Source organism: Cladophialophora carrionii, assembly GCF_000365165.1.
Source record: "Cladophialophora carrionii CBS 160.54 unplaced genomic scaffold supercont1.10, whole genome shotgun sequence".
Taxonomy (NCBI): Eukaryota; Fungi; Ascomycota; class Eurotiomycetes; order Chaetothyriales; family Herpotrichiellaceae; genus Cladophialophora; species Cladophialophora carrionii.
In genome coordinates, this window is record NW_008481817.1 from 145,087 (window position 1) to 158,944 (window position 13,858).

The 13,858-nt window shown below is 54.7% G+C and overlaps 6 protein-coding genes across 6 annotated transcripts; all 6 read left to right on the forward strand.

The window, feature by feature from the left end:
* Window positions 1–96: 96 nt before the first annotated feature.
* G647_09528 (uncharacterized protein) lies at window positions 97–1,141 on the forward strand (the record flags this gene model as incomplete). Its single annotated transcript, XM_008725522.1, has 2 exons — window positions 97–225; window positions 281–1,141. 2 exons carry the CDS (start codon window positions 97–99, stop codon window positions 1,139–1,141), a joined length of 990 nt encoding a protein of 329 aa, XP_008723744.1.
* A 386-nt stretch (window positions 1,142–1,527) lies between these two features.
* G647_09529 (uncharacterized protein) lies at window positions 1,528–2,549 on the forward strand (the record flags this gene model as incomplete). The annotated part of the gene is made up of 2 exons (XM_008725523.1): window positions 1,528–1,698; window positions 1,752–2,549. 2 exons carry the CDS (start codon window positions 1,528–1,530, stop codon window positions 2,547–2,549), a joined length of 969 nt encoding a protein of 322 aa, XP_008723745.1.
* A 514-nt stretch (window positions 2,550–3,063) lies between these two features.
* On the forward strand, window positions 3,064–4,122 carry G647_09530 (uncharacterized protein; the record flags this gene model as incomplete). Its single annotated transcript, XM_008725524.1, has 1 exon — window positions 3,064–4,122. The coding sequence occupies one exon, from the start codon at window positions 3,064–3,066 to the stop codon at window positions 4,120–4,122; it is 1,059 nt and encodes a 352-aa protein (XP_008723746.1).
* A 747-nt stretch (window positions 4,123–4,869) lies between these two features.
* On the forward strand, window positions 4,870–6,371 carry G647_09531 (uncharacterized protein; the record flags this gene model as incomplete). The annotated part of the gene is made up of 2 exons (XM_008725525.1): window positions 4,870–6,150; window positions 6,210–6,371. 2 exons carry the CDS (start codon window positions 4,870–4,872, stop codon window positions 6,369–6,371), a joined length of 1,443 nt encoding a protein of 480 aa, XP_008723747.1.
* A 1,977-nt stretch (window positions 6,372–8,348) lies between these two features.
* G647_09532 (uncharacterized protein) lies at window positions 8,349–9,857 on the forward strand (the record flags this gene model as incomplete). Its single annotated transcript, XM_008725526.1, has 4 exons — window positions 8,349–8,384; window positions 8,636–8,845; window positions 8,911–8,931; window positions 9,006–9,857. The coding sequence occupies 4 exons, from the start codon at window positions 8,349–8,351 to the stop codon at window positions 9,855–9,857; spliced, it is 1,119 nt and encodes a 372-aa protein (XP_008723748.1).
* A 1,756-nt stretch (window positions 9,858–11,613) lies between these two features.
* Window positions 11,614–12,917, forward strand: G647_09533 (uncharacterized protein; the record flags this gene model as incomplete). Its single annotated transcript, XM_008725527.1, has 3 exons — window positions 11,614–11,882; window positions 11,935–12,427; window positions 12,483–12,917. 3 exons carry the CDS (start codon window positions 11,614–11,616, stop codon window positions 12,915–12,917), a joined length of 1,197 nt encoding a protein of 398 aa, XP_008723749.1.
* Between the last annotated feature and the right edge of the window lie 941 nt (window positions 12,918–13,858).

A 13,858-nucleotide genomic window follows, 5' to 3' on the forward strand; every position in this document is an offset into this window, starting at 1 on the left:
CAACTTCAAAAACCGGCCTGGAATTCAAAGCTGTCCAAACAACTCAGAGATCGGTGCAATAGTCTAGCGACAACGAGTATGAATTCTACAGTTGACATGGGGCCTCTGGGCCAACAGAGTTTACTTTCGACTTTACTCATTGGGGTTGGCGCGCTCACGCTTGCAACTGTCGTGTTTACCACCACGAGAGTGCTGCTAAGCACGTTCATCTTGCCTGGAAGATCCGTAAGTTCACTCTAAAGCAGCTGCAAAAGTACACGTGCTAAACCGCGCTCAACAGCTCTCTTCGTTTGGCCCCAAAGGCTCATGGGCAGTCATAACAGGCGCATCAGATGGCATCGGAAAAGAATATGCTTTACAGCTGGCCAAGAAGGGCTTCAACTTGGTCCTGGTATCCCGAACCGCGTCGAAGCTCGATTCCTTGTCCTCCCAGATCCGGACCTCCTCCCCCGATGTCTCGGTGGAAACACTAGCCATGGACTTCTCGCAGAATCTTGACAAGGACTACGCTGCGTTGGGCTCGCTGCTACGGGAAAAGAAGGTGGCTATCCTGATCAACAACGTTGGCCAAAGTCACAGCATTCCCGTCCCGTTCACCGAGACACCCTTGTCCGAGATGACGAACATAATCAATATCAACTGCCTGGGGACGCTGCGCGCGACCCAGACGGTGCTTCCAAGCATGCTACCACAAAAGAAGGGGTTGATATTGACCATGGGATCATTTGGTGGATTGACGCCCACCCCCCTACTAGCCACATACTCTGGATCCAAAGCCTTCTTGCAGCATTGGTCCAATGCCATGGCTTCTGAGCTGGCGCCGAGTGGAATCGAAGTGTTCTTCGTTCACTCGTATCTTGTCACCTCCTCTATGTCAAAGATCCGCCGGGCAAACTGGCAAGTCCCGACAGAGAAGGCTTTTGTCAAGTCCACTCTGGCGAAAATCGGGCGAAGAGGAGGCAGTGTGGGCTACCCATACAGCGGCAGCCCTTACTGGAGCCATGCCCTGGTTGCAGCAGTGGTCACTGGTGTGGTGGGCCCGATGAACAGTCTCCTGCTGGGCTACAACAGGAGTATGCACGTGGCCATCCGGAGAAGAGCCCTGAGAAAGGCAGAGAGAGACGCACAGAAGAGCAAATGAGCACCATACCATGCTGGCGTTGGAGAGATGCGTAACAATGTGTCAGATCTTGGTTCTTCAGTCAACTAGCCCGCGGCTGCTGTCTTCTCGTCCATTAGACTATTGCGAGACTTCTGTAACACTATACAAATATCCCGGCATGATGTAGCCGTTGCACCAGGCCTTTACTTAGGTACCTTTCATTCACAGCCTCGCGAACTGTGGAGAAGCAAGGCGCACGAAGCCTGAGTTTCGCCCCGCGCCGCAAATGGCTTCTTGTTCTTTAAAGATCGGTCCTGTGTTTATTACCCACTATTGTGTTGGCATGAACGGCTGATGTGGGGTGTGCTCAGGCCCTAGACTTGCCATGCTACCAGCAGCTTTTCCGACTAAGGGAGCACGACTCTATGGCAACCCGAGTTGACCTGGCGTTACGGCAGGCTATCCTGCTGAACGATATTGCCTTGGTCGAGCGGATCCTGAGGAACAATCCGACGTATCTCCACAACCCAGACTACGCTGACAAGAGCAATACCTCGTTGCATCTCGCTGCTCAACATGGTTTAGAAGAGATCGCCGTAGGTACGCATGTCAAAGAGGCGTCGTTGCACGAGGCTGATCTTCCGCTCAGGAGTTCCTGATATCGCTCGGTCACGATTGCACTCGACCAGTTGAAGACTGGATCTATAGCAACACGCATGACAATCTCGGTATCTCGATCAACACAGATGGGAGGACGCCTCTACACCTGGCCGCAGCTCATTCACGAGCCGAACTGGTCGCACTGCTCTGCAGGGAGTTTCCGCAGACGGTAACCCGAAAAGACCGGAAAGGCCAGACTCCCCTTCACCTCGCTTCGTCCTCACAGATCACGCCCAAGCCGAATTTCAGGAACGTTGTCAGCAATGGTTCTACACGACCGGCAGCCCAGTCGCCGGAAGACAATACCACGATCGAGACACTGCTGGCGCATGGAGCGGATGTGAACGCGAAAGACGAACAGGGAAACACCCCTCTCCACAATGCCACTGCTTGGGGGAATTTAAAGGCGGTGCGGGCCTTGATCCAGGCGGGCGCGGATCCGATGCGTAAGAACAAGGCTGGGTGGACGCCGCAGTTTTACAGCATTACTGTCCAGGCAGAGGTTTACTATCGCAACCTGGTTGCGGAGTGGGAGAAGAGGCGAGCAGAGGACAAGATCCGGGCAGACGAAAGAAGAGGGAAGGGAGGAGGTGCGGTGAGGTTGGTTCCCCAGGACGACGAAAGTGATGGCGACCCAGAAGCAGGCAGGGTGTCGAGGACAGAAACCAGCCGAGACAGAAGCTCGACGAGAAGTCCACTGCCCGGTGCTGGTGGCCGCAATTCAGCGAGTCAGAGTGATGCAGGCTTGGGCATTAGTGTTGGCGGCTACGTGGACGCCTGGAAATGAGTTAACAAGGTACCGGCGTACACAGGGTCGATACTCCCTTGCCACAGCTATCATGAATCATGTGTTGAACGACGCATCGAGCTGGTGTTCACAGTGGGGACCGTACTCGTAGCTGACAACATGTGCTTGCCTCCCCCACGCGTGGAAGATCGATCGATAACGACGAGACCCAGACCCTCAGACCCTCAGACCCGCCCAAAACGCCCGCCGACACCTCCAGCAGCCTTCCTTTCGTGTCTGTCTATTGCCCTGCTCTTACCTCCGACGCTCGCTCTCCGGCCCTCATTGTCCCTCATTTGCGCCTGTTTCCTGTTCGCGGTTCCGGGTTTCCCTGCCGCCAAACTCTACCGCTTGCTCACCGTCGCTTTGTAGCCTACGAAACAAGTTCCGTACTTGTACTGCCTGCGCCCCGGGCTCCTACTCCTGCCTAAGGTTCTGATCCTCATCCTGGTCGACGTTAAGACAGCCCAGTCTTACGCCTCTCAGCGTCGCTTCCACTGCGCCAGACTGTGTGATGGCAAGCCCTGCCCATTGCTTCTACTGCTTTGAAGTCCTATCCGCCAGCTTTGAACGCCGCGACCCGCCCACCCTTCAGAAAGTGCTCGATTTGTACGAGGCTTACAAGTCAGCCACTGCACCCTCAGAGGATGTCGGCGGAGCAGACGAAAGAGCAGATAACACGTTAGTCAATGAGGAAGAGGACGCGCATGACGACGAAGATGGAGACGAGGAGGAGCCTAGTGAAGAGGACATCCAACGCCTCGAGCGTCGCAATCCCGGCAACAAGGCTGGACTCCAGATACCCAGCATCTCTCGTTTACAGGCTTCAAGCTCATCATCAAGGTCCTCTTCAGCATCTTCCCCGTCAGTCCTCTCTGCCGACTCGTCCAACTCTCAGCTCGCCACTCCTTCCAGTGCCACATCCATCAGCCCTTCCACACGCTCATCTTACGCCTCACGGCTCTCCGTTACTGAATCCTTCCCACTGTTTGTGACGTGGAACACCCATTCTCGATCCGGGCACAAGTCCCTGCGAGGCTGCATAGGTACCTTCGAGGCTCTTCCGCTCGCCTCGGGCCTGGCTACTTATGCACTTACATCCGCCTTTGACGACACACGATTCTCACCTATCCCGGCGGCGCTGTTACCCGCGCTCTCCTGTTCTCTGACATTACTGGCCGATTTCGAGCCCTGCAAAGATGCTATGGACTGGACCCTGGGCGTCCATGGTCTGCGCATTAGCTTCAACTACCGCAACCGACGGCACGGGGCTACGTATTTGCCGGACGTGGCAGTCGAGCAGGGCTGGACCAAGGAAGAGACTGTCGAGAGTTTGATGAAGAAGGCAGGCTGGGACGGGGGCTATGCTGGGGGTCACGGCGTTGCGCGAAGGCTTCTACGAGGTTCAATCCGGGGAGGTGGCAATGGAAGCGAGCCACAGTCTCCACCTCCAAAGCCATGGGAAGAGGTCCAGGACTTCAAAGCCATCAGGTATACCGGGCTAAAAGCGAGTGCGACGTATGCGGAATGGCAGGAATGGCGCGACTGGGTCGAGGAGAACGATGTGAAATGAAGTGGTTAAATGAGCCTAACCCGGATCCTATGAATCCTACTGGATGACAAATTGGCATGAAAGACAACTAAGAACTCGCAGTATTGAAGGGCGACGTTTCTACAGCTCTCCAGCGCACTGATCGCAGGGATCAGCTCAGAGAGGACCAGGAACATTATGGACGATACAATGGGTAGAGGCATTATCACGTACCAGCCCCCTCGGTTCCTAATGCTTCGGTCCCTTACCACGAGCACGGATAGGATGACACTGGCGAGTGCAGGTGGAAGAGTAGGATCAAGCCGGAGGAAGCTGAGCAGAGCGGGCGGAGACATCGGGCCAAGTGTGGTGACCCGAATATTTGGACGTATTCGGGTATGGACGAGTGGCGAGATTACCGGCAAAGAGAGGTCATCATCACTTGCTGCACCCGGCAGCGCAGGACACCGTATATCGATCAGACACGCCTCAACTGCCTGGCTGCTCATCGGTTGGGGATAGCCACTGAGCCACCTACCAATGAGAACACCGAGAAGAGCTTCAGCTTACATAATTCTTGCATGCTTGCTCAAGCGTGCTCGCGTGGAATCTCCAAATCGCAGTCAAAAAAGTCAACTGCGCGGCATTTCGAAGGCTCTCAGGACTCGTACATTGCCTCCCCCGTGGTTGCGCACTTCGCTCAACTCTTGTATTTCGTCGTTGTATTACCTACGCTGTACATCTCCATGGCGCCTTGATTGTCCCGTTTCACCTATGTCATTCGCAGCCATGGGTGGCCGAGGACGCATTTCTCGCAAGCCTACGGCGATTTTAACCCCAGCGCTCAGTATACCATCGACAGCTTCTTCCCGATTGACGCTACATGCACCAGTCTGCCCACGGTGCTTGACGAGATCACAGAATCGATCTTTGCTCCTCCGGCCGAAGCGTCTCTTCTCTACTTCGAAAGACCAGCAATCATGGGCCGCCGCCGTCCAAAAGATCCAGGAAACTGTCGCGGACGTCCTTCCCTCGAATGCCCGCCAGCCCACGGGCAACATCACCGTTGACCCGCTCAAGATAGTCGCGAAAGAGTTGAAGTTTCTGAGCAAGAACATCAGACAGCTGCTCGGCTCGGGACACCCGATCCTCGATACCGTCGCGAAATACTATACACAGAGCGAAGGGAAGCACGTTCGGCCACTCTTGGTGCTGTTGATGTCAAGAGCCACTGCTTTTGCGGCGAAGCAACCCCGGCCAAGATACGATGTACAACATACCATCTCGAGGAGTGCTATTGACACCCCGATAACCTCTCCGTCCGTATTATTCGACAAGAATCCAGACCAAGCACATCTCAGTTCGACCCCGGCTCTGTCGCCCTTGATGGACGCCCCAACCGGGGGAGAGTATGCCTTTCCCAACGATGCTTCTATTCTCCCGTCCCAGAGGCGACTGGCAGAGATCACCGAGCTCATCCACACGGCCTCTCTCCTGCACGACGATGTGATAGACCACTCTACCACCCGCCGCTCGGCACCCTCGGCGAACACCACCTTTGGGAACAAGATGGCTGTTTTAGCTGGTGACTTCATGCTCGGCCGCGCCTCGGTTGCGCTTGCTCGATTACGGGATCCAGAAGTCACCGAACTACTAGCCACTGTAATTGCAAACTTGGTGGAAGGAGAGTTCATGCAACTGAAAAACACTGCAAGTGACGAGAAGAATCCCAGTTGGAGCGAACAGACCATCTCGTATTATCTGCAGAAGACATATTTGAAGTCAGCCAGTCTGATCAGCAAGAGTTGTCGTGCAGCAGCGCTGCTGGGTCAATGCGCCCCGAACGTCGTCGAGGCAGCCTACCAGTATGGCAAGAATCTGGGGCTGGCGTTCCAGCTTGTGGATGACATGTTGGACTACACCATTAGTGGCACCGAGCTGGGGAAGCCGGCGGGTGCAGATCTGGAACTTGGACTGGCAACCGCGCCCTTGTTGTTCGCGTGGAGGGATAGGCCCGAATTGGGTGTCTTGGTAGGGAGGAAGTTTGCCGAGGAAGGCGACGTACAGAAGGTGAGTTACCGATTGTCTGCGGAGCGTAGCGGAAGTCCAAGGCTGACGGTTGTTCACAGGCACGAGATATTGTCTCGCAAAGCGACGGGCTTGAGCAAACGCGTGCTCTCGCGCAAGAATATGCCGACAAGGCCATTTCGTCCATCAGTTCCTTCCCGGCTGGAGAGGCCAAAGAAGGCCTGGAGGAGATGTGTGTCAAGGTTATGAAGCGACGGAAATGACATTTTCCCACTCATCTACCGCTCCTTGTACAATATATCAATGGACAATGTGAACACTACAGATTTCACCGGCAGGGATTTGTTCCGCTTGCACCGGGGGGCCTACTTAACTACTAACTCCAATGGACACCGAAGTTACGAGCAGGGGCATAGAAGCATATTCTGTCTGGCCACTGACAGTGACTTGCAAATGAGTGAGCCACCCTGTAAGTGAAGAGCACTCTCCTTCGTCTGCATCATCTGGAGTGTTATCTTAAATGCCACCGCCTGAAAAGCAAGATCTGACCTTGCTATGTTTGGGCTTTCATTTGCGCTCATGGCCATGGCCGTCCGTGTTCATTGTGTTCTGGGGAGAGCCCTGACTATACGTAGTATAAGGTAGTTAGGTACCTTATTGAGGCGTACATAAACAATACGGTATCGTACAAAGCGGGTTACAGTCGATGATACCCCTTGGCGCTACCTACCTGGCCAACCGTCCGGTAACCTTCCCAGTCACAATGCTAGCTGCGATATCAAAGTCTAGAAAGTAAAGTGATGACGGCCGATATACTTTAGCTCGTACACAGGATCTGTATGAGCGCAGTACTCGACACAAAGTACTGTGTACATAGGGTTAGTCCCTCCCTTCCCTGATCGATTTACCCGTGATTGAACCGTTGAAGCTGGGAGCCCATCGCCAGACACGCGGTACATACCCGAAATCTTGAAAACAGAGTCATGTTGGGCCATGCCGGCGAGGCTGGTACGAGCAAGGTCTCTGCCGATGATGGGCGATTTGAGAGTAGAGCTAGTTGAAACGAACTGGTGGAATGCGGTACGAGTAGGACAAAAGACGGGCGATTTGAGAGTAGAGATACATAAACCGAACGGCGGAATACAGTACAGTTACTCGTAGGACAACGGCAAGGAAAAGCTCCCTCCCCACGCATGCTTTCGGGCGCCCCGTTGCGAAAAGCACTTCCTCCGTGCCTCTACATGAATGGCCAGTACGGATGGTGGACAGACAGTTGTGTGCGAGTATACAGCATCGCTTCTTTGGGAGATCTCTGGTCTTGGACCTTGACTTTGATCCTGACCTTGGCGTGCATTCTTGTAGGGCTGACTATACACAGTGCTCATACTCATCGAGCCCAGCACCACGGGTTACTTCCTGTACTACCTCGCAGTGCCTTACCTCGTAGCGTCACACTCATACGGAGTAGTCAGAGGCCAGCATTCCACGGTTGCAGCCTGCTCCTTCACTCGCCACAAGTCGAAGATAGTCTATCCATCGCACCCGGTCGTGGAGATCGATGGTGTAACGTGTCCGCCCCCGCGCAAGGTGTCGCGCGTGTGTAGGTATTCGAGCATCATCCTGTCCAGGTCGGGCGTGGAGTGTCACTGTCGGGCCATGGATTCTTTGGAGGCGGCTCTCAGGGAAGAGCTCGCCGCTTGAGGTTGGAGATATTGGAATGCTGTTCGTGGCATTGATGACATGACTGGGTGCGGTGAAGGCATTGCGTAGCTCTAAATTACTTGACCGGTATCTCACGCTGATATGTAGTACCCTGTCGTGCCTGTCACACAGTCCCAAGCACACACTGAGTACAAAGTAACGCCATGCTCGGCCCGTGGTGGCTCTCGATGGCATGCACCGTTGGCGGAACATCATTGATCCGTGAAAACCCCCCCTCCCCCAAAAAAATCCTCACTCCGATTCGCTGATCGGCGAGCTTCATTCGCCGAAACAGAGTATCACTCTCTCATGCTTACTGTGTGTTTGGACTGTACCAACCTGCCCCGCAAACCGCCCTGTCGACGTCGCTTCGAAGTCAGCATAACAGGGCGCGAGGATTTGGACCGTCATATCATGCGTTATACAGCCCCACCTGTACACAGCTAGGGAACAATTAGGACGTTGGAACAGAACCTCTTCGACGACTCACCACGCGATTGGCCCTGCAAGCCGAAACACCGGGACACAGTGGGTTTACAATGGCCTCCGGACCTCTAACATTTGTGACGATGGTGGTAAGTTGGAATGCACTGTGGCACTGTTCATCCTGCGATTATATGCAAGATATCTGGTTGTGGAGCGATATTGAAAATTCGAGATGGTGGTGTCTGTGCTACGGTAGATATGGGGTGGTTTGGGCATTACGAATCTTGACGGATCCGAAGGGACGAATTCTGTCGTTTCGTGCTCGCCGACCCGGGGCCCCTGGTGTTTGTACAAAGACCTTATCCGTACTCTCTGTTGACCGCCCCTGTGCGTTGTTTAGGTCTTCTCGCCCGAGAAATTCCAGGGGAACCCGCTCGCGCTGGTTTCCGTGCACGGCAATGCTCTCTCGCAGAAGCGAAAAGCCCAGTTCGCGCGAGAGTTCAAGTTCTCCGAGACAGTATTCCTGCACGACGCGCCGGGACCCGGGCAGCCGAGATTGCTCGAGATCTTCACCGAGACGGGAGAAGAGCTACCCTTTGCGGGACATCCGGTAAGGTCTTCTTTTGGCGCGTGAGCCGAGAGGACGACGGACGGCTGACAGAAAACCACCACCAGATCATTGGCACCGCATATTACGTGAGAGACCTTCCGACTTGACCGCGGAAGCCATGACCACAGGGAAGCAAATAATCACTGACTCGGCGGTTCAGATCTTCAACTATCTCGAGAAGATAAACTACGACGTTGCGACGCGCGACAGCCAGAAGCAAACCACCACGTTGCTCACAAAAGCAGGGCGCATCCCCATCTTCTTCAACCCTTACCGCCAGGTCGCCGCGTGCGTCGTGCCCACCAATTATCATGTCCACTCGAAGAAGGTGGACATTGAGAAGATCATCAGCACGCAGCCTCACGTTCAGATTGTGCCGACGATCGACAAGGAACGGGGTCGTAGCTTCCCGCTCGTCAGCATTGTGAAGGGCATGACCTTTGTGCTTGTCGATTTGACGGACAACCCGGAGATCTTTGCCGCGTTGCAAGCAGGGAAATCACCGGAAGTGGAACTTGACGACGAATGGGCTCCGAGTTTTGTCGGATGCATGTATTATAAGGTACTCGCGAAAAGCGAGGTCCCTGGCGAGCCTGCGATCCATAATATTCAAGCGAGGATGATCAGTCATGGGATCGAGGATCCGGGGACTGGCAGTGCCTGCTCGGCATTGAGTTGCTACCTGGCTTTGCATAGCCAGAGTCAGGAGGCTGCGTCTGAGCAAAAGACAAATCCTCCTGAGGCGTCGCCACAGCCAGCCGCATCGACCGAGGAAGGGAAGCCTACTGCTAATGCAGACCTGGTCAAAAAGACCGAAGGCCTAAAAGTAGGAGATACGAAGATTGAGAGGAAAGTGTTCGGTATTCAGCAAGGTGCCGAGATGGGCAGGCTTTGTACCATCGCTGTCGAGGTCGATGTCAAGACCGAAGCGGACGGGAAGAAGAGCATTGCAAGTGTCATTCTGTCGGGCAGGGCGAATTTGATGCTCAAAGGAGATGTCATCGGGTTCTGATTCTTCAGGTGTGTGCTACGGGGACATAACTGCCATCTGCCCACTCATGGGTGGTAGAAGGGCAGAGGCGAAGCTGGGAAGCTTTTCGTGACCACGGAGTCTGGATTTGGATTTTCTGGTCCACGATGAGCGGGTAGGTCTGATACCGAGTGCAATAAACAAGCATTTCTTGCACGGATGTTCGAGTGTCCTTGGGCGCAGAGAACGGCGATGACGATTCCGGTCAGCGTAAGGACGTTGACGGATAAGCGTTTCTGTTCCCACAGGCCCCCTGCAACGCGAGGGAGTGGCGCGTAGTCATGACTTTGAGCAAGAGGCTGGTCGTCCGTCGTAACCATGTGGTACATGTACATGGAAGGTGGGGAGGGCACAGACTCAAAGCGCTTGGGTGTAGTTCTCTGCGTCATGCTACGTCAGCCGTGATACATGAGCTTAGCTGAGGTCCAGGCGCATCGGACCCTTTACGAAGCAGACGAGAAGGGTTAGTATACGACCGCTCGGAGGGATTCAAACCACTGAGCGCTTCATGTTGAGTCCGGGGAGAAACCGAGTCGGTTATCGCGGCAACCAAAGCTTGATCAAAAGCTTGAGCCTGGGCTTCAAGACTTCTGTCGTGCAGAAGCACGAGATCGTGGGGTCCAGGAGATAGTCGCACGCCGAGTCGTACAAAGTAGGAGATGCTCCCACGCACGGGGTAGCCAGGGTAGGCACGGTGCGTGTTTGGGGTTATTTATGGCAGAGGCACGGCAAGCAGAACCGAGAGCAAACGTGGTGTACTTTGTAAGCGTTGCAGATGGCGGAGTCGGATGGGGCGGCACCTGCGTGGAGATCTGTCATGGCGGAGGACGTTCAAAGGACATTGCAGGGTGAGGTGAGGGTGAGGTGAAGGTGAAGTGGTGAAGTGGTTGGTGGTGAGGAAGAAATGCGAGAGGGTTAATGACGTCAACAGGGGAAACCAGGAGGCGGCGGGAGGGAGTCCAGCGTGATTCACTAGTCGAAGCTAAACGCGGCTGCGGGCAGTCTAACGTGGAACCCAGACCATATATGGCTAGCCACACCGATTTAACAAGGCTTAACAGCTCGTCTAGAGCCAATTGGCCGAGTTAGCCGGGGTGTTCGCTCCAGCCGCCCGTTTCAGACTCGCCTGTTGCTCCTTTGATTCTCCGACACGATTCGAAACCCTCACAGCTTCAGCTTCAGACTCCTCGCTCTCGTCTTTCCTCGATCCTGTCTCGATTCCAAGCAGGCTAACTGTGTTTCCAAAACATTGGCAATGCTTGATCCGCGTCACGACCGCACTGCGGCGTTAGACTCGACCAACCTGTAACCTTCGATCCTGGTTCTACACATTCCAGGACCTGAGGCACCAGCACACCTAGTGAGCCTTTTTTGTGTCATCCTCCACCTTGGAAACATTTGCAGCCTCAGAAGAGATCACCATGGGCCACACTTCCAGCGTCCGCATTGACGTGGCCGGCCCGAGCGGACCTGAGACCTTTGCCAAGCAGAATGCATAAGAGGTCGTTTCCTCCGTCGCATCTCAAAGCTTCTTCTCTTCATCGGCAGTGCCTGACATTCCTTTCGCATTGATTGTATTGAAGCATTCAACCAGTTTTCTTCCATACACTCCTTTTCTGGTTCAGACCGCGTTGACCGCGAAGTCTCTCGTTCGTTCGAATTGCTCTCTTCGTTCCGCACCCCAATTCCACTTCAAAAGACCTCTTTTCTTTACCTAACCAGAACCTATTCCGACACAATGAAGACATCTCAGGTTTTGACTCTGGCAGTTGCTGCCTTTGGGCTCACGACAGGAGCGGTGGCCCAAGACAACGCGCGAAACCGTGGGGGAAACAATAACCAGGCCGCAGACGACACTGACACTGCCGCTGCTGGAAACGGAGGTGGGAACAACAATGCAGGAGGCAATGGAGGCGGCAACGGCGGTCTAACGCTGCTGGATGCAAATGTCCAGACTGCCAGCAACTTTGTTGGCAACCCCAACGCCGAACAAGCGAACTCCGAGACGTACGTGAGAATGACTTTGTGGTGCTGATCGGTATGGCTAACACGACAACAGTGACCCTGCCAACTTCATCAACTTCTGCACAGGCAAGACGCTGACGAATGGAACGCAAGCCACCGGTGGTTCTTGCAACGGCGTGGTCATGGGTGACATTCCCTCGAACAACAACATGATCTCGTCAATCATTCTCTTCCCAGGCCCCGGGGACGATCTAACGCCAAACGAAGACTTCAACATCCAAGTGCAACTTACCAATTTGGTCGCTGGATCCTTCACTGACCCTCTCACCACCTACTATGCCGCTCCGCAGCAACTGCAAGGTGGCAATGTCATTGGTCACTGCCACGTCACTGTTCAGGATCTCGGTAACGACCTGGCCCCGACGCAGCCTCCCGACCCGAAGACCTTTGCTTTCTTCAAGGGTATCAACGACGCTGGAAATGGCCAAGGTCTTCTCCAGGCTACGGTGACGGATGGTCTCCCTGCTGGTTTCTACCGTGTCTGCACCATGAACTCTGCTTCCAACCATCAGCCTGTGCTCATGCCCGTAAGTTGTGGATTTTGACGCCTCATGAGTGAATTTGAGACTAATACAGTGCTAGGTCGCTCAACGCGGTGCTCAGGATGACTGCCAGAAATTTACCGTTGGTCAAGGCGGTGGCAACGCCGGTGGCAACGCCGGCGGTAACGCTGGCGGCAACACTGGCGGCAATACTGGCGGAAATACCGGCGGCAACACTGGTGGTAACACTGGCAATACCGGCGGCAACACTGGCGGCGACGCTGATACCTCCTCAACATCAACCTCTGCCGCAGCTGCAGCAACCACGACGGCCGCCAGTAATGCCGGAGGGAACGGTGGTGGTGACTCTGGCAACAACGGCGGTGCCGGAGCCTCTACGACTTCTGCTGCCGCGGCCGCCGAGACGACTGCTGCAGATGGCTCAACCTCGAGTGGACGCTTTGGTGGCCGGGGCGGACGAGGGCGCTTTGGACGGGGACGAGGACGCTTTGCTGCTCGCGACTACGATGCCTGATCTCGCCAAAGTCTTTTGACGACCACGGCCAAATGATGGAAAGGGAAGTCACCAAGTCGGGCTGTCCCCAACGACTACAGCAATATCTCTTTTATTTTTCTTTCTACGTGATAGACGTGTATAACCAGTATCCGCGGCTTTCTGCGTTTGCGGGCAGAGTGATTTGGTGAAGTAAGCAGCAAAAGGCCTCGAGCAAAGGCCACCAAGACGGGATTGATTTGGAGGCGGGCGTGCGGGATCAGCCCAGATCACCGAAAAGCATGTTCATAGTGACCAACAAGACAGCTGAATGAGAGACTCAATATCTGAACCAGAACATGACACGACACGAAGACTTCAGACTTCTGGCCTGCCTTGTCGTTGTACTACGGAAGCGAATCAAAGGCGAGGGCGTCGCCGAGGCGGAAGGAGTCGCTCCTTCAAACACCCTCAAAACACGGACCGCGTATCAGCTTCTTTTGCCACATCGGATCAGCTGTCTCCTGTTCGCTTTTGACCATCGTACAGTCTAGACCCGTCGACATGACCATCGGTGCTGCTCAAATACCCCGTACGAGTAGGATCTGATTAGCAGTTGATCTCGGATCGACTTGGTGAAGTTTTGCCGGTTGCAAATGCGAATCCCCTAAGCTGGGTATCCCATGCCCAGAACGAGTACGGGGCATGGTAGGGAGGGATACGAGCTGTGGCCGGCAGTGGACGACGGCCTTGACGGCCCTCCCCAAGAAGGAGATTGATCCTCTTCCCTCCAGCTGAAGACCAAGACGAAAGCAATGATTCCGTCACGTCTTTGTGTAGTGTGTAGGGTCCGGGATCTTTCCATCCCCACCTCCGTACACGGTACACTAGTATTCTCCGTACGCACGTCAAAAATGTGCCTGCGCCTGTCTGCGCCTGTCTGCGCCTGTCTGCGCCTGTCTGCGCCTGTCTGCGCCTGTCTG